This window comes from Trachymyrmex septentrionalis, unplaced genomic scaffold, assembly GCF_001594115.1.
Source record: "Trachymyrmex septentrionalis isolate Tsep2-gDNA-1 unplaced genomic scaffold, Tsep1.0 scaffold87, whole genome shotgun sequence".
In the NCBI taxonomy this organism is placed as follows: domain Eukaryota; kingdom Metazoa; phylum Arthropoda; class Insecta; order Hymenoptera; family Formicidae; genus Trachymyrmex; species Trachymyrmex septentrionalis.
Genome location: NW_017306059.1, coordinates 1732889 through 1758374, shown reverse-complemented (window position 1 = coordinate 1758374; position 25486 = coordinate 1732889). Strand labels below are relative to the sequence as shown.

Sequence of the window (25486 nt, the reverse complement as noted above, 5' to 3'; positions counted from 1 at the left end):
TACAACTGTTTCTCTTGTATACGAGCCTATAAGTACCCATAGAACCTCCAACGGCGTACTTAAATGGCGACATACCACACATTCTTGCGCTGTGACACGATAATAAATAGTAATACGGTAATGGTTACACTGCGCGCGATAACCTATAAAATCTTTCTCCGTATACTACTTTTATGTATTTATTAGCACAAGGATTACGGCGGAAAGGCTACGATTCGAATATGGTAAATCGATATTGTAATACCGCGCGAGGACGGAACGTAACCAGCCCGATGCGGAGATAAGAATAATATTTGCGCAAGATAATCGCGTTAGAACGGTATACCGGTGCAAATTCGACGAACGTTAGTCTCTTTGTTTGCGAAAATCTCTGCGGATCCCGGAACGTGGTGGCGTGGATAATTGCGAAGTTTTAAAAGTGCACCCGCCGGCATTCACCGCGCTCTCTGAGGCTGCATGCTACGTCCCGCCGCACTGATCGTTAATCCTTCATTTCCGTGGATAAAAAACAGGAAAATCGAAATTACGCGAGTATAGAAGCGAACAGAAAAAACAGTACTCCCTGACGTAAATTAAGAGACAGAGTATCCGCGTAGTGGCTCTTTAATGACGATATTACGCCCACGGATCATGGCCATACGCAATAAAGGGTTAATTGATGTACCGATATGAAGATGATGACGTGTCACTATAGATCAACTGTTTTGATGTATTCCGGTAAATATCGTCCCCCGGACGATACGCATCGATTGTTATCTTTTACAATGCGTCTGCTCTTAATCGTTTCCAGGCGGCTAATTTACACATTTACCAACCCTCGTATTACTGCCGTCTGGTGTTTCCCTCTCGTTTCGTCATGATTTGATAACGTTGTTAAATTTACCCTTCCCTTTCTTGCCCCTCTCATACCGTTAAATCACGCGTTATCTCCTTGCATTATCTCCGCCGTCGCGAAGCACAATATATGCGCCCATAATGAGATAATTACGATATTTCTGTGACGGAAACGAGGGACTTGCCGTTCAACGTTATCGAGGTCCTGTGAGAAGAACAGAAATCCTACGGAAAAGAGAAATTTTACGAAAAAAAGATTTCGACAGCTAATTTGCAGAACAGAACGGTATATTGCAGTAATGTCAAATTTTTTCGAAAGGAAGTAAAAAGAGAGGAAATAATAAGTATTCATATAATTACCGTTTAATCGACCGTGATTTTGAAAATCCTGCTATTCATTAAAGTAGTCAATCAATAAATTGCTCGTGAGAACAATGCAAATTCGATAACTCGAGTTGATTTTATTACTTATCTATCTACTTACTTGCTACGAAAACAAAGACAAATAAAAAGTACTATGCCAAAGTTCAAGATAAAATCAAGAGGACAATACTCTTTTTTGTCTCCGTATGTTTATACATTCATGAAAAGTTCACTCTAAGAACAGTGCGGGCCTGATGAGTTTATTTTCCACACTTTATAGATGTTACTCCGAATGACGATTGTTTGCATAAGAAAATAATATTTTTCTATCTACACGTATTTTTTGGTTCTTTTCAGTTGTTTTGCTAAAATGATTTATATTCCTATTATATCCCGTACCCCTCGAGATCTATCGTTCGACGAGGTGCATTATTTACATCAGACGAGGTACATTATTTACATCAGATGCGTTAATATCAACTTGATCGCCATGCATAACACAATGGATATTTTTCTATTTTTATTTTCCATATGATCTTTTTATGCCGAGGCCTTCGAAAGGTTTCTCTCCACGGTATGCCGAGTGCGGCGATATAATACGCGGAAAGAAAAGTGGCACGTCAGGACAGATACTCGCAGCAACTCGATCAATCTGGTCCCACGATTCCTCGCCGTTTATTCGCGTGCTCCATTCTCATGCCCTCTTACCTTGTTTGACCGTAAAGTGACCTTTCCGCTGCAGCGTGCGCAGCATCGAGTTTTGCAGTAGGTGCAGATGTGACCGATGCCGTCGGCAAACTTGGTTTTCAGGCATATGTGACATGTGGCGTTAAGTTCAACCCCAGCCTTTTTGTGCTTCTCCGAACGCATCCGTATCGTTTCTTCAAGGGTCTGCACCTCATCTTGCTTTCGTCTGCAAACAAAAAAGCAAACTGTTAAGAAGAAGCGAAACTTAGGAGAGCTGAGCGTATCTTTTGTAATCTATTTTTTTTTTTTGCATATGTTTGTTTCATTTTATTTTTTCTAGATTCAAATAACGACGAGTCAGTTTGTTGAGAAATTGGAAACTGATAATTTTTATAGCACCTAGTACGATTAGTTATACAGGCGTATGATCATTGATGAAAGAAATAAATGTATTCTATTTCAAGAAAAAAGAAAATAAGATAAAAAGTACGTGTGTCCTATTTCTATCACTTCTATAATATGTTTTTAAACAGATTTCATGTTTAATTAACAGTCTAACAACTTGACAGTCCAAGGCTTACGGTTCATTAGATTCCGTGTAGAATTACTTCTGACGTCGTATAAGAAGAACGATGGTTATAATCAGTGTCTACAGGATAAACGATGGAAAATTAACAATATCTACCGTCGTATTCAGTGAATCCAACTGAATTCGTAGCAGTAAAGCTAAGAAAATTACCGGCTATTTTTGATATGGAAGCCACATCCCGCAACGACGGTAGCTAAATTTGTCAATCCTAATTCCACCATTTGTGGACTCCGCCGTTCTACCAAACCTCAAGATAACGGATTGCTCCTAGACTTATTTCTACTTCGTAAATCGCGCCTTGAAAGCATCTCCAATCGAGCGGTTGCAATCTCTCCCTGAAAATGCGATGTGACGACGGTCGACGTCACTCTCGTCGTCTTCGTCGCCATTACTGCGACTCTATTCTTGCTTCTACTCCATTAAGCCAATTTAGGACTGTGTGTCCTGCACACGCTCAAAATTAAACCAGCGATTCTGTCAAAGTGCAAGATTTGTCGTCGCAATATTGTCTACAATATTCTTACAAAGATTCGGATCAAATGTCGGTGCATAAATATTTAATTTCAATTCGAGAAATTCCTCTATTTTTCATCAAATTCATTCAAGAAAAGAATACAAACTGCTAGAAATTTAAATAAAATACTTTTGTAATATTTTTTAAAGGGCATGGCGTAAATCTTGGTTTATTTTTTCTTTCTGTATATATGATAATTAGAAAAATAAACTAATGAAAGAAAGAAGTAGCAAATCATTAAAACCAAACCACTTACCGGATCAAACCATCCAAGAAAATTTACATTGTTGTTGCAATGGGCTCTCAATCGCTTTTATATAAAAGCGTGGTAAGAGTATTTATTTATCAACTTTCCATTTGAACGCAACGCACGTCACGTTGCCGGAGGAAAAAAAATGAAATTTATAAGCTTTAGTTGACAGTTATTGCAGCGCAATCGTCCGTTGAAAAACACGAAGCTACATTTAAGGTCACGTTTATTTCGTACCTGTCCAACCATAATCGCATCTTTTGTTCTTTATGTCCATCTGACGACTAATTACGCGAAGAGCTCTCGCGAAATGCAAGTGAAATTAATGAATCATGAAGAGATGAAATAAACATCGCCTGTATAATGGACGCGACATCAGTACGTTTTAAATATATCGCAAGCCGCAGTCGGATAAACAGAACCGTTTCTCTATTCATTAGAGAATCAGTACGATCTTTTTCCCCGTTTGTGCATCCATTCCCTTTTCAAAAAGGAAAAGAGAGATAAAAAAAGAAAAAAACCAAGCGAGAGTCTTTAATTATGGACTTTTGTTTACGTCACATAAATATAAAATAAAGCCATTGAAATTATTAAATCTTTATTTATGCCATGCTTGATAATCTAATTTTATATATATAGTAATATGTATATGTATATGTTGTAGATATGCACTAGTAGATCGAAAGTGCCATGGGGGCCATAGCCCTTCCCTTGGAGTCTTCTTTTTTAAAAATATTCATAGCAAAATGTTAGATACATATTTTTAATGATTTTGAATTTTTTGAAATGTTTACATCACAATTTTAATATTCTAAAAATATTTTTTAATTTAAAGAAGTCCTAGATACAAAAAACGTAGATTTTATTATTTTACTATTTTTTTGTTTTTTATTTATGAATATAACATAATTTAAAATAAAATATTTTATAAATTATATATATTTAAATAATATTTTTTCAATGTAATAATTTAAATAACAATTTAATATTCTATCTTTTCATATTTAACATCAAAAAAAATTTTCACTTGCGACGTGCCAACGGCTAAGTTTGTGAATCTGATTGACAGGTGATTTGACAAACTTGATAAGTTTCTGAATCCGTGAATGTATGTATGTATATGTGTAAGTGTCATAAGAATATATATATTTTTTTATAGACGGAGTGATGACAGAAATTATGTTAAAAAAAAGAAAAATCTACTCGTCGATCGGCAAGATCAAATAAAACCACTTGCCAATGCACCAAATCTTCAGACGTAAGTGATACATTTGCAATGTGCGAAACCTATATAAAAGATGCTCGATCGGCAAATAAGTCATAGTTACTGTCGTAGCTGCAAATAGGAATAGGTGAGCACTCTGACGGCACGTTGCAGCAATTTTTAAGATTTATATCTTGGACCACGTACGCAGTGGCGAATCAGACTGCCGAGCTTCGATCGGGGGTTGTTGGCATTGCGACGTATCGGTTCCACCCCGATAATAGAAACGTACAATGGACGCGCTATACGACACTACGAAAAAATCGACTAAACGTCGTAGAATGAAATTTTGGAACCGACATATTGCGAGCGTCAATCTTATAGTCAGGAAGATATATAAACTAAATCTCCTTATCCCCTTGACCGATTGTCAAATAAAGGAGACAGCCGCGCCACGCATCCTGACACCGTAACCCAAATCCTGAGTTTGTCGATAGAACAAAAGCCGGCGCATTGTGTTACAACAAGGAGGGGAGAGGGGGAAGTTACACCGCATCTATATACCTATATTTCTCTAATTACTTTACCGATAATCGAGTGACTCGCGCACGCAACGGTGATCACACTCGACAAAGAGTCGCACAAGACTTTCCCACTTCTGTGTTACGAGCGATCGTGGAAAGGTCGCGACACGCAAGAAACTGCTTTCCCGTCGACATGAAAGGGTTAAAAAGAAGCTTACACAGATGAAGTATCACAGATACATTCCCAGTAATTTTGTGTAACTTTCTTATGCTTCTAGCGTGTGACGAAATTGGATTTCAATCTTTGATGTTCTACATCGAGACAAGTTCTAAATATCAATATCGATAAAACAAAAATATTTATAAAATAATAATAATAATAATTCATTTATTAAACTTTGCTTGAGTTGCAAAGAATTAAACTTTCTTGCTAATTTAATTCTTGAACAACAAAAAAATTTTTATTCTTAATTTAAATTTTTATTCTCAATTTAAAGACGACAATTGTCGTTATAACATGTAATACATTTTTTCTCTCGCGGATTTGTCTTTTATCCTAATGTATTAATATCACAATTGTGACAATAATATCTTTTTACTATAATCCATGAAACGACCTGATGTAAAAGCATTCATACAAAAGAAAATATCATAAGGAATGCAGCGTTTTAAGATCATACAAATATACCTCGTGCGATCGTAGGTGTCTATAAAATAAAACAAAGACTAATAAAACGTTAATGCTCGATAGAGAAAACGACTTCCGATTTTCCGAAATTTCATCGTCTTTTTTTCAGGGGTGCCACCGGTAATTTATCTTTCTCTCAGAAATTTAGAGTTTCATTTACTCTTTCTAAAATCGAAGACGCTGGTAAACGGCAAGTCAACGCAAAGACGTAGTTACTGCTTAACTTTCTTGCAAGTCCGGCCTGTCGTTATTCAATGATATTTGCACTCCTTCACCCATCCCTCCCTCCTTCCCTTACTCCTTACCACCGACGGATACGTGCTATCTGTAAGATGCGTATTTCACCCTCTAAGAATTTACCGTGCCAATCCAAACGCTTTCACACCCCGTCCACGAGCTACGGTCGCATAGACCTATGCATACCCTATGCAGCTGCAGCAGCTCGTTACTACGCCACGTCAAGGCTCGTCGCCTTGCATTTTACATGCGTCCCTACACGTACTTGTCGTCTACATTACATGATCTCGCGCGCATCGGTATGGCACAGCACGCTTTCCTCATTACTCTTTCCCTTCGTTCTCACGTTCCCGTTTTTCGCTCGGTCGCGACGACCTATCAATAAAACCTGTTCACTGCGCAACGCCCGCCCCCCCTCTCTCCCTCCCTCCCTCTCTCTCGCTCTCTCTCTCTCTCTCTCTCTCTCTCTCTCTCTCTCTCTCTCTCTCCCTTTCCTCCCTCTCCTCCTCTCCGTTTACAGTTATTGTTAGCTACCATGGATAGAACGCCGGTCTCCGTTCGCGCAATTACGCACACCGCCGTCATCGCGCCGGTCCAGTCGTCGCCTCCTGCGATAAGCGGAGCACAGATCGGCCGCCTTATTTTTATCATCGCGATACGGCGAGGCCGATCGCAATCGATCGTATGCACGTCCACATTACATTATCCGACACGTTTCGATGAGTCGATTGCACGATGCACGAGTCACCTGAGACGCAGAACCTTGCCGCGAAGGCGGTACAAGGGCGAGAATATTTGCAGACGTCGAAGACACAATTATAAGCGATTTTTATTTCTGACCGCTTGATATAAAAGAGATGAGAGTCGACGCGGTAATCGGCAGCATGTGCGGGGCCGTGGCTACATAAATGGAAGATGTAGGTGTAAAGCGGTCAAGGACTAATGAGCAGGTGAGCCGGGAAAATAGGTGAAACGATCCGGAGCAGACCCGTTGGTCAAGAAATACCTTTAGCCAATCGATCGGTTGTCGTTTCGTCCGCCAATTGCGGTAAAAACCAACTAAACGACGTCTCACTTTTTAGTTTTTTTTTTTCTTTCGCGCCTTATGCACTAACTTCTGCGCTGGTCTGATCATTAATATCTTTTATCTACTAATTCCGATAACTTCTAAACTTAGTCGAGGCATGACCTTGGCGGTTAACACTGATCCAATAACGTTAAAATAGATATTCATTATATTACAATTAAAGTTGTTACCCTCTTTGTAATGCACATTTTTAAACGCATTAATATATTCGAGTAAATTACGAATAAATATAGAACTTAATAAAAATACCTATTAATTTTAATCTTTATTCAAATAGCCAATATTATCTAAGTTTGAAATTATTTCAAAACATACTAAATATATTTCCAACATATTAAAGTTATGTTGAAAAAAATAGCTTCTTGTAAATCTAGAAATCGTGAAACCGAAAGATATTTGCGTATATCCACTTAAGTGTCCCCCAACGCTGATATATCAAATTTTTACTCTAGTAAAATATAGGTACTCTCAATAGTATTCATCTGGCGCTATGCAGTTTTACGGTTTTATTTGCGGCAATGGGAATAAAAATGGTCACAGTTACCGAAAACACGACGGACAATACCGGCCACATGCATCACGGTACGTGAATGTTATTACAGGCATTTGAGCAACCTGGCAATATCCGGTGCAATAGAGAGTCCTAAATACCCGTGTGAAAGCTCGCGCGTCCTGCTTGTGAAACAATACTTCATCGATAGTTTCGAATCCAACGCGCGAGCCACGCTTTATATGGCAGCAATAAAAAACCTCAACATTCTCGTACATTCTCGCTTTAAGATGTGATATTGTACCTAACTACCACTGGAAAGAGCAAAAAAGTTTTTAGTACCGTGTTTATAATGACATTTCGAGTTGGTTATTCAACGTTTTACTGAATGACATAAATGAGGAAAAGCTATGTCAATTATTGAGTTCACGTACACTATTTAGTTAAATAATAAAATTACTTATTAATTATTTATTATTTATTATTTATTGATTATTGCTTATTATTAGTAATTTACCATTTTCTCAGATTCAACATTTTTAATATTATTAAATAAAATTATTATTGTGTACGTTGTATTGTCTTTATCTTTTTCACGTCTTGAAATTATACGTTGTCAATTAACTCATTGACCTCTCATGTTTTTCTTTTTTGCATATAATGTATTTAATATAATAATACTCGTATATTGTGTATATTTCGGAATAGATACGCAATAGACTTCATGTCACAATGACTATTCGCAGAACACAACTAACAATAAAATCATATCAATATTATAATTTCTTATCCAACAATATAAATCTAATATAATACATGTTATACATAACGCTTACATTGAGTAAGACATTACAACATTAATACAACGCTACAAGCCAAGCAATTTTTATCATTGTCTGCGAATTTTATTAATTTTGTATCACAATTTGACAATTTTTCCAATCTTTTTCGAAGTATTGATTACGCGGTTATAAACTATCCACAAAAATTACGAGCGAACGTATATCTAAAAGCGAATGAATACTTTTTATTGTACACTTATAATTATACAGTTTTAACTGTCGATTTTACGATCAATATTATGTACTAATCAACATTACGTTCTATTAAAAAATCTTTTAATTTTAATTTTTCATATTGAGAATGACCCAATACAGGTTGAAACGATGTGTTTGATGTTTATACAAAGATTCAATTTTCTAGTATTTAACATTAAACAACTCGCTTAGCTCGCTAACCCCTTTTTTTGTTATTTATTTGATTAAACTGTTATTTACTTGATTCTAATTGGTTAATTGATTAATATAATGTTACTATTAGTTTATGTTCTGCGGGTATTCGGTATTATTTTTCGATGTGCTGCTTTACAAATAAACTTAATATATGTGAAAGACATCACGCATATAATTATTTCTATTTAAATGTCTTTATAACAAGTTCGGGAAAAAGGGGAAAATTTCCACGTGCCCATACGTCATTGAGGCAAAATTTTCGCAAAGTACATGTAATATAATGAGCATACAGTCTATAGTAGCGTACCTCATAATCTCATGATCCTGTTCCTCCTCCTCCTTTTGGCGCATCATAACACCCTCTATGATGCGCCTCTCCTCGGGGGTGAGGTGCGACATGTCGGGAGGTACAGTTTCCTCCGCCATCACGGTGTTGGCAATGTACGCGCGTGCACGGGGTATGCGACGTGGGTATGACGCGGATAGGCAGACCGGCGCACCACCGACGACGTCGACGTCGACGGGACGTTAACGTTGCTCCGATGGGGCTGTACCCTAGACGCGTCTCTTCCACGACGGCTTTCGTTACTGGATATAATGACCGGGACAATATATAATAACCTTCTACGACTACATAACACGTCTGTCGGCCTGGGGAAGTCATCCGACACCCGTTGACCGCACCACCGCACCGCACCGACGCGGGAACGCGAGCGCACCGGGGTTACGTCGTCGTCGTCGTCGTCGTCGTGACGGTTGCACCGTCGTCGTCGTCGTCGGCTCGGCACTCGCGGTACGTTGCACTCGCAGGTCACGCCAATCGAGACCAAGCGGGACCTCCTCCGTGATCGTGGTCGATGACTTCGGTGCGGCCTCCTTTACGCGGGATAACGATAACGGATGGCGGTAGATCACGTCCTTAGATTTTACGCTGGTCAATATATGACGCGATACCAATTTTTTTCCCTTTTTTCGCAGCCTTTGCAATAGTTGCTGCTGATACGTGGAAGGGCAATCGGGCAGTAGTCGGGCTGGTCTCATGCGAGCGCACAGCGTGCTCGTGGCATGGCCGCGGAGTGGTCGGGTGTCGTCCTTCTCCTCGTAGTCCTCCTCCTCCTCCTCCTCCTCGTCGTCGTCGTCGTCGTCGTCGTCGTCGTCGTCGTCGTCGTCGTCGTCGTCGTCGTCGGTGTCTCTCGTCGTACGATTACTGCCCGTCGCATGTGTATGACAAATCATGTTCACAGGCTGTGAGGAGGCTCTCGCATTCTCTCTTGCAGCCCGGCCTCACGCGCTGCGCTGCCCGAATGCACCATCGGACGATACGCGAGATATCTCAGCCAAGGTCCGCGATATCCTCGGATCCTCGATCTCACAGACGTGACGCTTCGCCCGTTCGCCGCTATCGAGACAGATAAATAGAGTCTCAGGGCTCGGGTTACCGTAGCTTCTCGACTTCCTAATCGTGGATCTAATCAACGCGCGATTCCGCACACGGGATGATACTTGAACGATATCGGTTGGACTCTGCTGCTAGATAATGGCTGCGCCCTTCTGTCCTTCCGATCCTTCGAAACTCTTTGGTATCCGCATCGATTGAAAACGAAAACGGGTCACTGGGTTGCCGCTGCTGATAAATAGGACTCCACTTTCGCGCGACTCGATCTTCGCGCGGTCGAACACTGTCGTCGCCGTCGTCGTTGCTGCTGCTGCTGCTGCTGCTGCTGCTGCTGCTGCTGCTGTTGACACTTCAAGTCTCCTGTAGCTTCTCGACGTTTGTCGGGATATTTCCGCTCCGTTATCTTCCGGAGCCCTCGACGAGGCGATGCGTCATCCCAACCACTGTGTGGATCGTTAGGGTATATCACCGTTTCGTTAACTGAATTCCACCGTGCCTGCGAGGAACATGCTCGATGAATAGCGAAGCACGTCCATTTGACGGATACCGATCCGTGCAATCTCCGCACGATCCCTCAATCTCGTCCGAGGAGAGATCCGCTTGCGATTCACGTGGCGGCCGACACGACAATGGCGCTTCTCGGCGCGCCTCTAACGGCCGCCGCGACGCCCACACAGTCGATCGTCCCCGAGCAGACGGTTACACACCCACGACAACCGTTTCTCCAGCTGACAATGTGACGAGGGGTCGAGGGTTGCCTATCGCTTCAAGGTGCTCCTCTATCGACGCCAAGACCGTGGTATCATCGCTGACGTCGCGCTCATTATCCCCGTCACCGTCGTTACCAACGCGAGAACGCCTCCGTAGATGAGGTTGCTGCCTACTCGTCGTCACAAGATTAAACACCCATCTCGAGCCTCACAGGCTCTTCTCTTAGATATTCCACGCGTACACTCCTCCGGCACAGCACTCGTTTGGTGCGTTCCGCGTCGAGCCGCGAGGAACTTTGCGAGCGAAACGGTCGGACACTTGTCACGCAAGCGATAGAGAGGGTGCTTGCGCACTCGCGGCCACCCTGAGTCGCGTCGCTACGCCGCCGTTGCGACGCGTTTGCGTTGCGTTGCGTTGCGTTTTATTGATTTGCGTTGCGTTGCCCTGCGTTGCCCTGCGTTGCGCTGCGCTGCGCTGCGCTGCGCTGCGTCGCGTCGCGTCGCGTCGCCGGCTTACAAACGTTTCACTTCCGCGCTATGCCCTTTCACCCCCTCCCTTCGATGCGACGTCGGAATGCGACCCGCGAATACGTTTATATTCCTCTTCTCTTCTCTCCTCTCCTCTCTGCACACCCTCTCGCAACGAGGATGTCTCGCGGCCACGTCGACTCGCGGGATAGTATTCGCACTGATGGTAAGCTCTCCGTCTCTTTCTCACCCCCAACTATCCCCGCCACTCCCCTTTTCGCGCCTGTACGTGATCTCTCTCTACCTCTCTTTCTCTCTCCTCCGCCACCACCTGACTACTTCTCTCGTTCTCTCTCGTTCTTTCTCTTTGCGTTATCTCCCCGCTGATCTCTCACTCTCCCTCTCTTTCTTACTTCTCCTGTGCTCCGAAGGCTATCTGCTCACTTCCCACGATCCTTCTCTTGCGACGACCGCAGAACGGGACGGGCGGGACGCGAACGGGGCTAATTTCCGGTCGCGAATCGACTTCCTGTTGGGATCGTCACGATGACATCGAGGCGCGAACCCGCGTTCCTCGCGAGCTGCCCTTCGATAGTTGTACGTATCGCTCGCTGAGAGACCTCTATCCAACGGAGGGTTGCCTTATCACACTTGTGTGCGACCGCAGTTGCGCGAACCAAGCTTTGCTCCTCCATCCCCTCGTCCGTAGCGATATACAGGGTGACTTAGAAATCGCGCGCGCTTTCTTCGAGTCGTTTGTTAAGAACTACATTGAAAACAATTATTGTTTCGCCGTCAAGGCGTCGATCATGTCACCCTTAAATATCTATTGTGCAACACATTTTTTAAGTGTAGATTATATATGTAGCAACACATAAAAAAATATAAAAAAAACCTGATCATTATTTAATTTTTTAAATAGATTATATTTATATAAAGTTTTTATTTAAGAATTTTTTAAGAGATATTTTTAATTTCAAAGACGAAAAGCTGTGAAAATAAAAGAAAATGACTTTTAACGATTCTAACTAACTATTCTCGTTGAGCAAAGTTTGACTTAAGATTCTCCGAAGAATATTATATATATGTATATATATAAAATAGGAAAAGGACATAAGATTTTTTTAAAGCGCCCTATATACATCTGGTGCGTACGAACTCTAGTTTCACGTATGTGACGAATAATGCTAAAGAGGGAGAAAATAGACAACTTTAAAGCGTAACAATCGTTCGAACGGCGATACATTCCAGATTCATACAATCGTAATTAATCTAATTAGTCGATCACAATCGCCGTCCCACAATCGCTCAGTGACAGATGGTGCCTGACGAATATCGCATCTTCGCGCGAACTTAATAAATAATGGGATTGCGGCGTATATTCTGACCAATGAGCAAAAGGGACGCGACTTACGTCGCGGAAAATGCCGTATTGATCGCCGAGTGGACCAATCTGGCGCAAACTTTGACCACGACCACGTGGCGCTGTATTTGAAAGCTGATCCCGTTAAGAACCAGAAAAATTATTCAGAAAAATAACAATAAGAATTATAATGTCAAATTATACCCAATTTGAATTATTTTTAATTACTTCTGTAGATGGAGTATAGTTGACAGATCTGATCAATAAATGAAAAAAAAAACCAGGTCTCCCGCACAAAAGATGGAAAGACAGTTAATCATCTGCATCCCAAGAGGGTAATTGAATTGGGTAAAACAAGCCTACAGGGTTCGATAAGAAGAAGAAATGTAAAAAAAAATGGAACGCATATACAGTTAAAATATATTCCTTTCTAAATGAATCCAAAGATTAAGATTTTACTAACTAAATATTATAATAACTATTTTTTATTTATTAAATTATGACTGAGAACTAATGATAACTATTAACATTCAATCATATTTTTTCATAGGGTCACTACTGCTCCTACTTAATATGTCGTTAATTTAAAATAATAATTAAACAATTTAACTTATTAAAATGTATTACTTAAATTTGACTCAAATTCAGTTATTATTTACTAAGCGATACGTTAAATAATACTAAAATAACTTTTTTATATTAAATATACAGAATGTTGAAAAAAATACATGAATTTAAAACAAATAATTCTAACGATATAATAATATTAAAATAACTTTTTACTAACCGAAAATAAAGATAGAAGATCACCATATTGGCATTTTCAGTAGTTCGAGTGAAATACCATCGGCGGTTCTGGCATTGAGAGTCATTCCGATTCCATTCAGCTTTATCTTGCGCACGTAAGGCGGATTTGATTTCAGCAGCCACGTAAAAGCCAAAATTGTAAGAAGACTCCCGTAAACTCGGCTCCATCGTTGCGCAATCTTAACGTAAAAATCTACGGAGAACTAGTGAAAAAACCGTATTTAACGCTACATAAAAAATGCATAATTTTCACATTTTCCGCACTGGAAAATGGAACACGTGATATGAAAGCAAGAGCATAAACTGAAGCATATACGATACGATGCTGTATAGTTACCGTGGCTGTTCGTATAATTCCACATGGGATTCTCAATAAATCACTTTCCGAGAATCGTGTTCCGACATGCGACTTCTAATGGCAGAAACTTCTGATGGCCGAAGCGCGCCATCGGGCAACCGGTCGACTACCATTCCTTCAACATTGCCAGAGTTTCGTATATCCACCACGTAATTGCATATGGGATGGTGTCGAGAACTTTTCTTTTTCTTTTCGATAAAACGTTAATACGGACGACTTCGAGCAAACAGTCAAAATGTCGCGAAGAAATTACTACGGTGACGCAATAATGCTCATATCTCTCTAAAATTAAAATTCGATCCAAATATAGTAAAATTAATGGATTCTTATTCTTCAATTAGAACGATTTTAATAAGTAACGTACATAATTATTTGCATTTTGAAAACCAAAGCTGAATAAATGGGAGAGGTTGATCCCGTTGCATTAAACGCTTGCTTTATCTGCAATGCGTAATTAATGCGCTATTTGTTATAATTACGAATTTATTGTATATGTACGAATTATAAATATGTGACGATGTCGAAGTCATTGTGAACAGTATAAATGTAATTCGTTCGATGCAAACTTATAATGCGCTACTTTTGACTGCGCAGCGCGGTATGATACTACTGGCCAGTGCATGTCTGACTATACACATGTAACAACTACTGCCGGCGTGTTTACTACTACGCGTCAGACAATGGTTGCGTTCCGTTGTTTACTACTAAAAATCTATAGTGCGCGTAATGTATACTATTGGATTTTCAGTACTGGCGGCGAATATCAGAACACAGCCAATGTCTAAAGCTCGATCTACATAAGACGCAAAACGCAAAACTAGAAATTAACCTAATGTATCTTAATTATAATATGGTCGTAAAACACAAAACGCAGGACGCAAAAAGTTGGGTGAACTTCAACTTTCGCGTCCTACGTCCTACGTATTGCGGTCTGCGACCTATTACAATCTAAAATATGTTTCACCTGCGACCTGTCTTATGTAGATCGGGCTTAATGCAGGAGGGAATCAACTACCTGCTACCTGAAGGATAAGACAACGAAAAATATGAGATGTTCTGTCTTATAAAAAAGCGACTAAAGAAGCGAAAATTGATTGTAAATAATTATTTACATGCAAAATATTCTTTTAAACTAGAATAGCAGATATTGAAAGTATAAAAAAAATATACATATATTGCAGAAAATGTAATGTATTTTAATCTATTATTTCTGTCGTCGCACATTTATATATTCAGTCATTAATTTACCTGTCGAATAAATGTTTCTTTTATTTGTAAAATGCCTAATCAGATCTTCGTGAATAAGTAAGAAATTAAGACATACCTATGATATACATTTGCACGACATAATATATAAAATAATAATACAGAGCATGTACAGAAGAATCTTTTACATCACTTATTTGCTGTACAGAATTCATTACAATATTACATCGCTTAGCAATTACACTTACTATAAGAATAATCTACTCGTTAACTATGTCAATAATTAATAAATTTCTTAGAAATATTTAGGTATAGATATTACAGATATAGCTAGAAACTTGTGCAATTAACATTATCTTATACAATTATCTCATACACACAATTATAAAAAATTTGGCACATATTAATTATATAGAAAATGTATATAATAATAAAATGATATAATTAACTATTACATAAAAATAGAACATAACATGCTGAAGATATAAATAAAATACAAAGAATCTAAAAAAATTTAAAACTTAATCTATTTTTATAACTTATAATTTTTTCTTTTCTCATAATACAGACAAGAATGGTCACTTGTCGCATCAATTTGAAATTTGTTTGCACCTGAGAAATAGAATTTTGAAAGTTTAATGCGTTAAGAAAAGAAAATTTTACTTCAAAAATATTAGTCATTTACTATCTATATACATATTCCATGTAACATTCTTTATGAAATATAACTTTATTATTAATATCAATATTATAAACTTTATTCTATGCAGTCTATAAGACGCATCGTATTTATTTATACCGTTATTTACTTAGTATAAACAAGCAGATTGTATTTAAAATTTATCAAATTTTATATGTAATTTTAAAATAATCTGAAAAAATATTATAAAATTAATTTAAAACTCTTATATGTAAAAAACAATCTGTTGCATATGAAATTGATTTTTTGTACATAATTATTTCCTAACATATAGTCAATTATAAAATATATACAAAATTATTATAATAAATGTATTTTTTTATATGCTAAACATAAATTTAAATAGACATCCCAGACAACACAAAGTATTCAAAAGAGAGACATAAGACATCTTTGGCGTCTAAAACACGTTAACCTTTTCAAGACGTCTTATATCTCAAGGTGTTGTCTAGAATATTTTTCATATTTTATATGTTAATATTCTGAAAATAAAAAATGGTTAAGTATGTACAATATGCCTATATATTATGAGTTAATAGATTATACAAACAAATATCGAAATATCTATATGTGATGTTTCTGTCAATGTTAAAGCAGTCGATTATTGAGATTCTTAGAATTTTTTTAAAAAGAAATATAAAGATTCGTTCAAATGTACAAATATGGCCTTCGTATAATTTAAAGTGTTATTTAGCCCATTAAAATATGTATACATATATATACATATTAAAATTTTCTTAATTATCTTTAACATATTTTTAATAAAAATTAACATTTATCAATAGAAAAATCAATGTAAAGTTTTAGAACAAATTGTTTTATGTTATTATATTTATTCCTTCCAGCCTTTATGAAATTTAATTATCACAAATTTAATTATATAAATTACATAAATTATTATTACATAATCATAAATAATCATTACTGGATATAAATACGTAAAATATAATTTTGTTCATTTGTTTAAAAATTACATCATTTTTTAATTATTTATCTTAGATATATATGTACATTATTATAAGTCTAATAGGCAGTAATTTATTAATATACTATCGCGATATAGTATATTAAAGTAAATTATATTTTAGTGCACTTATAGAGTATATTAATATGTGTAGTAAACTACTATATTAATATATGCATAGTACACTAATATTAATATATTTACAAAATGAACATTCTTCTAAAATATTAAATGTTTTGTTGCTAAATATCAAATACTTAAAGAAACTTAAAGTTAGAAAGAATTATTTACAATTACATATTCACTTTATCTAATATTACTCATATAATTATTTCGATCGTTTGTAATCATCATCTATTATTAAATGTTTTATAAAAACTAAAAAAAATATTAGTAACATTTAATATTTTTCTACTTCTTGATCAGTAAATTTAACACAATTTAATAACATTTTGACTTATCATAATTAAAAACAATAAAATCACACACAATAGGCTCTAAAGAAAATTCTAAAAAATAATAAATAAAATGCCAATTTGAGCCGACACTGATTATTAGTGTGTATTATAATACCATTTATTCAAAGAATTGAATATTACACGTATATGTTTCGATCTACGATCAAAATCCTCTTCAGTACAAAAGATAAATTAACAAAATTAAATAATAGTAGTGCATACAAATATAAACTAATAACATAAAAGACGAGAAAAAAACGTGGTGGTGATATCCGAGTTAATTTTGGTCATTAAATTACTAAGTTAACTGAAAAGAAAAATATTTTGTTTTTTAAAAAACCAACCGAACCAAGAGTTATAAAATCATTAAAAAATGCTAACAAGAGATTATACACAAATAATGGTAAAGAACTTACATGACTGTCAAGATTGAATTGTTTTGATAAATTGTTGCACATGTTCCATTAAACTGTTCCATTTACTGTGTAATGCAAATAGGAATAAATTAAAAAGTTAATATAAATGACAGTAAAAATCCAATTTTAGTTCACTTACACGAAACAAAATTTTAAAATATTAGACACGACATAACTGTTTGGTAGACAGATGTAAAAAGGAACAGTCAGAGAAACAGTGGACAACAGAACATGTACTTACAGAGAAAATAAGTAAAAATATAAATAATAAATAACAAAGTATAAATGATAAGGTTGGTTATTATAATTAAACTCTTACTGTACCTTGTGTTTTCTATATGTGTTCTGTGAAATATTCGACATAATAGCTCTTAAATTGTGAGCTGCATAAAATTATATCAAAATCGTATAAATTCTATTCTACAATATTTACACAAAAATTTAAATGTATCTTCTTTTCATATAAACTTGAAACATTTTTGCTTATCATGTGGTATTCGTGTCTTAAACAATATCGAGTCAGCTCGATACTGTGTATTTAATAGAGGCATATAACCGAAAACCTAAAATCATTAATTATACTGAATAAAATTGACAAATTTACTTTATTACTAACAATAATAATAATAATTTAGAATACTTAAATGTAATAAAGAAAAATGTAAAAATAATTAACAATAGATCTTTTTACCTGTGAAAAGAAATTGATACATTTATGTCTTTCTTGAAAATGAGTATCATCTTCTGAAAGTGAAACTGGACAACCAGGACATCTAAACGTCCAACGTGATGTTACCTAATAAACAGACAAATATTTTAATGTCATTGCATATATTAATATATTCACATAAATTTTCCAAGTTCAATCATATGATTAAAATGCAGACAGAAATATTATAATACAAAATATTTAAGTTGTAAATATATAATTGCAGTATTTTTATAAAATATAAATTAAAAAATTAAAAAGTTTTGATTTGTAATATTAATAAGAGTAATGAATATCTTCTCTTTAAAATATATATAATGTCTTACTTTAACTGGTGGTTTCCTTGTTAAATGAGATATTAAAAAATTCATTGCAATGTCCTCACAATTCATATATTCATCAACTTTATCTCTTATTGCTTGTGGTAACCAATGTGTGTACAGATATGTATAATGTTTATGAATAAAAGCAGCCCCAGTTAAAACCATGGATAGCTCGCAAGAATAATTAGAATTGTAATTCCAAGCATTGTGATAATTCTGGTCCCATGCATGAAATCGACCAGGGAATCCAACTACACGATCTCGATGTTCCCTCCACACTCTAAAGATGTACATTAATAAATAACAAAAGTATATTCGAATAAAAAGACCGAAAAATTGGCTTACCTAAAACCAAACATGATTTCATCATGTCTCAAATGAGCATCATCATCAATAGAAAGGACGGCTTCTGTCTCAATTGCATCAAATGGCAGGAATCTATTATTCAAACTATTTCTTGGAGCTTTTATAACCTGTTCAAATATATTTTAATGTGTAATCTTTAAAAATAAATAAAGATACTACATAAATTAAAATTACATGTATAGGAACGCCGATATCAGGCCACTTGAGATCTTCTACAGGAGGTTTCGGACTATTCCATACTACAAGTACTTTGTTTAAATAAGGCAAACCATAAAGACGCGCCAGTGAATTTATAAGAACTTGTTCTCTTTCATAAGTTAACATGACAATTGTAAATTGTTCTCTTGGATAATTTCCTCCTAATGATTCACTAAATTCTTTTCCAGCACCTCCAGCACCTTTACCGATAGGTCGAAAGCCAACTTCTGAACCTATGAAAAAATAAAAAAAGCAATATAACATATAATTCTCGTAGAATAATTTCTAAAATAATGATTTTACCAAGAAATTTAGCGTCACTAGGAAGAACAGTATCAAAAGGTAATTGTGGATACAAATTAAATGGATCCATCCAATCATTCCAAATTTCATGATTTTGAATTAATAGTGTTGTATAATTTCTCTTGAAAGCAGGAGATGGATACGGCGGTTCTAAAGGACCTAAACTTTCTTCAGCTTCAGGTTCGGCAATAATGGCATCCGATTTTAAAGGCTTCAAAATAAAAAATAATGTAAATTATAAAATTAAATGTATTTTTCATGTTAAAATATATAATACATACTTTAATAAGAAAAGCGTGTCACATTAAAATACGTACCACAAAGCTTTCGTTAAAAACACTAGGACTGGGCGTTTGAGACGCTGGTAATGGAGGTATACCAAGTCTGTCTCTTATTACTGCTATGGTCGTATCTACTACACCTTGAGCAGTACTCATATAACGTTCCCATATTAATCTACCTTGTCTCCGAATAGTCAAAAGATCGTTGTCAGGAACAGCGCGCAGTAAAAAGTGCATTTCAGTCACTCTAGCCTAAATAATTACATAATTCTATTAATTTCATTTCAATAATTAAAAAACAAATTTGGTAATAAATTACTATAAAAATTACCTTAGGTAGGAAAATAACTGCTCTCCTCCAATCAACAACTTCGTTATAATTAAGCAAAATCTGATCACCACCAAGAATGACTGGTATTGATCCAGCTCGCAATGCTTCATACAATCTCGCTTGCATAAACGAAGTAGTCAATAATGTAGCATTGCTGGGAGCTAAGATCAATGCAAATGTTGATTCCTTTAATATAGCTCTTCTGGATGAATCAGTTCCGCAAAGAGACCAATCAAGAGTTTCCACAGGCTTACTCTCCATAGAAGCTGGTATACACTCAAATTGAATGAAAAATTTATCCAAAGTTATTCCGTTGCTCATATCTTTTAAATGTTGAATAATAAATGCATCTATGTTGTTATCATCAATTATCAATTTTTCCAGATCTATATCTGCGTCATCAATTTGATATGTCATCGGTGTGCCCATAAAAGTCCTCATTTCTCCTTGGAATGACAGCAGATATTTCCTTCTTGCAGGTAACATTTGCGCGCATTCTTGCCAAACATCTCCGCCAGGTGGTCCCAGAATTGGTGGAACAATTAAATCGAAATCATTGCGAAATTGGTTTCTATAAAATGTTGACTGTACTACTATCGCTCTGCCAGTATCCAGATTACTAAAAATATTTCCAGAATCTGCAGATAAATCTCTACGTGCAAGATTTAATAATATGTGATTTCTACCGTCTCCACCCCAATAAGGAAGTGCTTGTAATTTCTTTATATCTAAAGCTTTATTATGACGTTGATCACTCTTTTGATGGAGGCTTAATGCTTCACCAATTAAGACTATGTAAACACATGCCTCTGCTGGATTTCTAATAAGATGTGGATTATATCCTACAATCAATTTTTTTTATATAACAAGTTTTATCACAGATAAATATTTTATAACGCAAAAGATGTTTTAAATACAATTCTGTTTACTTTGTGTAATATATAGTTCATTTATATCCTAAATACATACCTAGCGTTTGTTTAATAGTTGTTTTTAAGAAACCATCTACATCCCATCCTAGATTAACTACTGAAAATTGATCTGGATCATACAAGTACACAGGAAAACCACTTGTCAGTGCACATCGACTATGATCGAAACAATTGTACATTCTACATGATCGTGGATCTGTGCTAGGTAATACAATTGGCAGAGTGTTAATCAATATCCTCTTAGGTGGTGCTAATTCAGGCGTGTTTCTTTCCACTGCTTCTTTCTGTGCCACCTGTGCTTGCTCCACACTTATTTTTAATCTATCAAGATCCGTTTGCTGATGCAATAACTCTTGCTTCAGCTCGTCTATCTTTTGCGTCAAGCTATTAACTTCGGTCTGAAGTCTTTGCCTCTTTGCGCTCAGGTCTCTCAATTCATTGCTCACTGAAATTTTTATACGAAACATTTCCTCTATTCTCATCTTCAGCTGTGATGCTTTCATGGATGTAAAATCCTCAAAAGCCTCCAAGGTTGAGAATGTTCTATACATATCCCTATCTGGAGCATCTGATTCTACCTGAAAGTCAACTCAAAGTTAATGCAATGCATTCTGAATAATTTTAAATGCTTAACTTTCTTCTTTAACTGTACCTTAGATAAATAGTAATGCGTAAATAATGGCACAATAAATAAGATTATAGATGTCAAAATTATTATCCTTGACAATTTGATGTGTGTCAGCCATTGGCACATCTCCCTCCCTGTTCCACTGTGGTAGAACGGAAGTGCCTCGTAAGTATTTCCCACCATGATTATATGGAATTACTAAGTATTTTCATCTGTCTAATAAATCCTGAATACTTCCATCTAGCATTTTCTTGGATTTCTGCAAGTAATATGTTACACAGCCATTAGAGATAATCTCATGAGTTTTTACTTCATTTTGCATGTAACAAAAACAGCTTTTCATCCATATAATTTCTTACAATTTAGTTTAATTTAAAGAGCAAAGGGTAAAGCAAACGTATTATTGATACCTGTCCACACTAGAAATCGACGTAGAAATTAAACCTGGAGATGGCTTTATCAGATCATATCATCGTGCTGTCAATAACCTACGCAACCTCATGATCTCCTCCGTTTCCCTGCTATCCAGATCGAAAAAATCACGAGCCGGAGCGACGAGGACTTTTGACAGAATCACATTCTATATCGCCCACGATCGCATCGAGGACATCAAGGTTAGTCCTGAGATGCGCCTCATTCGCGTACGTCGTCCATCTGATATCTCCGCTCTCGTAAGACTCAGCGGACGTATACTACCGATCCACCCAATGCTCCCGAGATGCATGCCGAAAATGTGAAACAGCGTGCCGAACAGCGTGAATAGCTGTCCAAGAGTTATCGGAGTTATCCGCGTCAATTTAGTTTTCGAGATTCGGAAAGACTCGACGATTTCTTCTGGTTTCTCCTTAATTCCTTCAGTCGCGTTCAGTTTTTGCATTTTAGTTCAGCATTTGATGTCGCGTCAATCAAGTTCGAATGGCCCGCTCATCGTCGCCTCCAATCGTCTCGTATCCTGGTTTGCTCCGGCGACGTTTGGTGGCACATCGCGACTCGCGACGACACGTTGCGCATCCGCGTGATGTATTCGCGTCTCTCGAGGTCTTCGTTGAACATGCGCATGTTCATGCAATGTCCATGTCAAGTGTAGTGTGAGGGGAATAATATTTTGGCTTTCGGGGGCCTAAAATTAGCCGGAAAATGGTAAGCATTCGAGAAAAATGAGATTGTACGCAGACAAGATCATGCTTGTGTCGCATTATTCGACCAATCGATCTGTCTCCTCGTCTCGGAGTTTCGCACCTTCGTTTTTGAGTTTTTAGAATAACCTATCCCCCACATTATAATGATGTTTTTCACATTCACGTCGACCTCGTCACCCGGGACAATGGAGCAATGCGAAATTTCACTTTGTTGCTTCCCCCTCCCGCTATCTCCCAACTTTAAAAATATGATTGCGTTAAAATGATCTCTGATGCAATGCAAAACCATCTCGACATATTATATAGTGTGTTTTGAATGATATACAAGCTGTCATTTTTGCATATACGACTTTCAGATAGCCAAAATAACTGCTTGAATTAAGATCGTAGAATATTCTATTGGCATGTACTTTAATTATAACATAATGAGTTTCAGAATCGTATTGGTGTCGCTTTCACTTTTATCTACTGTTACTTTTTTATTTTTAAATTAATGATAAGACGGTTTGTAGCATTCATCATTTTATTTATGTTGCAGCATAAGTTAAAATTTTCACAAAGGGACAAAGTGAAAAAATTTATAACATTTACACAAACTGGAGAACAAACTGCGATATATTGTTTAGCCCAAAATGACTGGAAACTGGATCTCGCTAGTGATAATTACTTCCAAAATCCAGAAGCTTATTATAAAGAACCAAAAAATTCTGTTGATAAAAAAAAATTGGAAATATTGTATAGCAAATACCAAGGTAGAATTGCTATGATATATTAGTAAGAATTCATTAGTCTATTATTTATGTGTTTAATGTTAATAAATAAATTATAATTATTATCTTACAGATCCAAGTGAACCTAATAAAATTACCGCAGATGGTATCATGAAATTTCTTGATGACTTGAATCTAAGTCCTGAGAGTAAATTAGTTCTAATCATTGCGTGGAAATTTCGTGCTGAAACACAATGTGAATTCACTAAAGAAGAGTTTATGAATGGAATGGTGGACTTAGGGTAAATATTAACTTCTTTGATACACATTTGTGATGGTTGAATAAAAAATGAATGTGTTGTGAATGTGCCTTTTCATTATCAGGCATGTATATACATATATAATTATTTTTATAATTATTTTCAGTGTGGATAGTATAGATAAGCTAAAAGCGCGATTAGGTAGTTTAGAAAATGATTTAAGGGATCCTCTAAAATTCAAGGATTTTTATCACTTTACATTTAATTATGCAAAAAATGCGGGACAGAAAGGCTTAGATTTGGATATGGCAATTGCGTATTGGAACATTGTATTAGACGATAAATTTAAATTTCTTCAATTATGGTGTCAATTCTTACAGGTAAGTAAATTTTGGATATTGCTTTTGTAGTTATTTTTTTGGCAAGTTACTTTAAAATAATAAGCTGATGTATTCTAGGAACATCATAAAAGATCAATTCCAAAAGACACATGGAACTTATTATTAGACTTTGCACTTATGATCAATTCGGACATGAGTAATTATGATGAAGAAGGTGCTTGGCCTGTATTAATCGATGATTTTGTAGAATGGGCACAACCTCGAGTTCGTCAGTCTCTCTAACGATTTTCTTTTTTTTTGCAACATTCTCTCACATGATAACTTTATTCGTTTACAAAAAATATATTTTTAAAATTATTTTGTGAAATATTTTTTTCCAATGACGACTTTGTTTTTTAAAATTTATACTTTTTAAAATTGATTAGAGACAAATTAATGCACATAATATAATGAATCATAGTATATACCATATAGCATCTTGTAATATGCATTCTCAACAATTTACAATATATCGCTTCAGTAGATACAATTTCATTTGCTAAAATATGTAAAGAGAGAAAGTCTTGAGTGTTTGCTTTAAAAAATAATAGTTATTTCCTTATTTATTAAGTTCAAGTTGTGTGAAATCTACTAACCACATAGATACTTGTACAATAATTTAATTACTTTTGCTTTATCTTCAAAGAGAAAAAAGCATTGCCTTGAAATTGATCATATTGTACAAAAGTAATATATGTGTGAGATGTTTATTTACATGTGGGAATATAATAGAAAGTTGCTCAACTACCACCGGTAGTATTTGCAAGCAATTAAAAAACTCGACGTTCTTTTGAAATAATATGTCGGAAGCAAAATTGGAAGAGAAATTAGTCCATACGTTCCTGTAGATAGTAATTTCTAGAAATTGCGTTGTTGAAGAAATTGTTATTAAATAAATTCTACGATACTCTATTACACGACACTTAGAATGTATATAAAAACATAAAGAGAAAGAAATCTGTATTTTAGACATTATACTATTTCGGCATCATTCTATTTATTTTTTTATATTCAATCAGATTATAACGATGAGAAGATAAAGAGAAATTTGTTTCTCATATGTATATTAGAAGGAAGATTACTTGTATACAATATACTTATGAAACTTTATATAACATTGTTCTAAAGACAAAATATAATTTTTTTATAAACTTAATATAATAGTTTTCATTTTCAATTATATGATATAAGTTCATTCATGGAATATAAAAAGTCATTTGTGATGTTCTTTACAGATTTGATTCTCTTAACAAGTTTATCGTAGGCATTTTGTATGTTAAATATTATCCCTTGTAACTACATTCTATAAAAATTTAGCGCAGTAATATATTTAGATTTTTATCTACACAAAATATGTGGAGATTATAAAAACATAATGTAA

General features: G+C 35.8%; 3 protein-coding genes across 15 annotated transcripts in view; 1 reads left to right on the top strand and 2 right to left on the bottom strand.

Moving 5' to 3' along the window:
• LOC108755400 (regulating synaptic membrane exocytosis protein 2) overlaps window positions 1-9942 on the bottom strand; it is a 63118-nt gene extending 53176 nt beyond the window's left edge. For 8 of the 9 annotated variants that reach the window (XR_001939764.1, XM_018498359.1, XM_018498355.1 and 5 more), the window contains exons 1-2: window positions 9007-9942; window positions 1906-2110 (exon numbers count right to left, since the gene is read on the bottom strand). Coding sequence is in view for 8 of the 9 variants with exons in the window: in XM_018498359.1 (XP_018353861.1) it covers window positions 1906-2110; window positions 9007-9125 (324 nt within the window). In the remaining variant the exon portion in view is untranslated. The remainder of the gene's footprint in view (window positions 1-1905; window positions 2111-9006) is intronic. The other variant, XM_018498361.1, reaches the window with a different exon arrangement.
• Window positions 9943-17392: 7450 nt separating this feature from the next.
• The window catches only part of LOC108755386 (exostosin-3), a 23615-nt gene continuing 15521 nt past the window's right edge, over window positions 17393-25486 (bottom strand). The window contains exons 1-13 of one of the 4 annotated variants that reach the window (XR_001939761.1): window positions 22027-22329; window positions 21641-21875; window positions 21026-21566; window positions 20057-20898; window positions 19762-19977; window positions 19445-19655; window positions 19118-19374; window positions 18923-19050; window positions 18581-18857; window positions 18237-18341; window positions 17870-18108; window positions 17546-17610; window positions 17402-17436 (exon numbers count right to left, since the gene is read on the bottom strand). Coding sequence is in view for 2 of the 4 variants with exons in the window: in XM_018498336.1 (XP_018353838.1) it covers window positions 18004-18108; window positions 18237-18341; window positions 18581-18857; window positions 18923-19050; window positions 19118-19374; window positions 19445-19655; window positions 19762-19977; window positions 20057-20898; window positions 21026-21566; window positions 21641-21799 (2841 nt within the window). In the remaining 2 variants the exon portion in view is untranslated. Of the gene's footprint in view, window positions 17437-17545; window positions 17611-17857; window positions 18109-18236; window positions 18342-18580; window positions 18858-18922; window positions 19051-19117; window positions 19375-19444; window positions 19656-19761; window positions 19978-20056; window positions 20899-21025; window positions 21567-21640; window positions 21876-22026; window positions 22330-25486 lie in introns of those variants that run through there. The other 3 variants (XR_001939762.1, XM_018498336.1, XM_018498337.1) reach the window with 3 other exon arrangements.
• Window positions 22584-24447, top strand: LOC108755388 (DCN1-like protein 1). 2 transcript variants are annotated; one of them, XM_018498340.1, is made up of 5 exons: window positions 22584-22756; window positions 23294-23507; window positions 23599-23767; window positions 23892-24105; window positions 24184-24348. In XM_018498340.1, the coding sequence occupies exons 1-5, from the start codon at window positions 22754-22756 to the stop codon at window positions 24346-24348; spliced, it is 765 nt and encodes a 254-aa protein (XP_018353842.1). In that variant the 5' UTR covers window positions 22584-22753. The 2 variants fall into 2 exon arrangements, with proteins under 2 accessions (XP_018353842.1, XP_018353841.1); XM_018498339.1 differs by lacking the exon at window positions 22584-22756 and having other exon boundaries at window positions 23285-23507; window positions 24184-24447.

Coding starts and splice junctions, on each gene's coding strand:
- LOC108755388 (XM_018498339.1), top strand. CDS start 23,285: ATGTTGCAGCATAAGTTAAAATTTTCACAAAGGGACAAAGTGAAAAAA. Junction 23,508..23,598: donor ATTGTATAGCAAATACCAAG/GTAGAATTGCTA, acceptor ATTATCTTACAG/ATCCAAGTGAACCTAATAAA. Junction 24,106..24,183: donor TATGGTGTCAATTCTTACAG/GTAAGTAAATTT, acceptor GATGTATTCTAG/GAACATCATAAAAGATCAAT.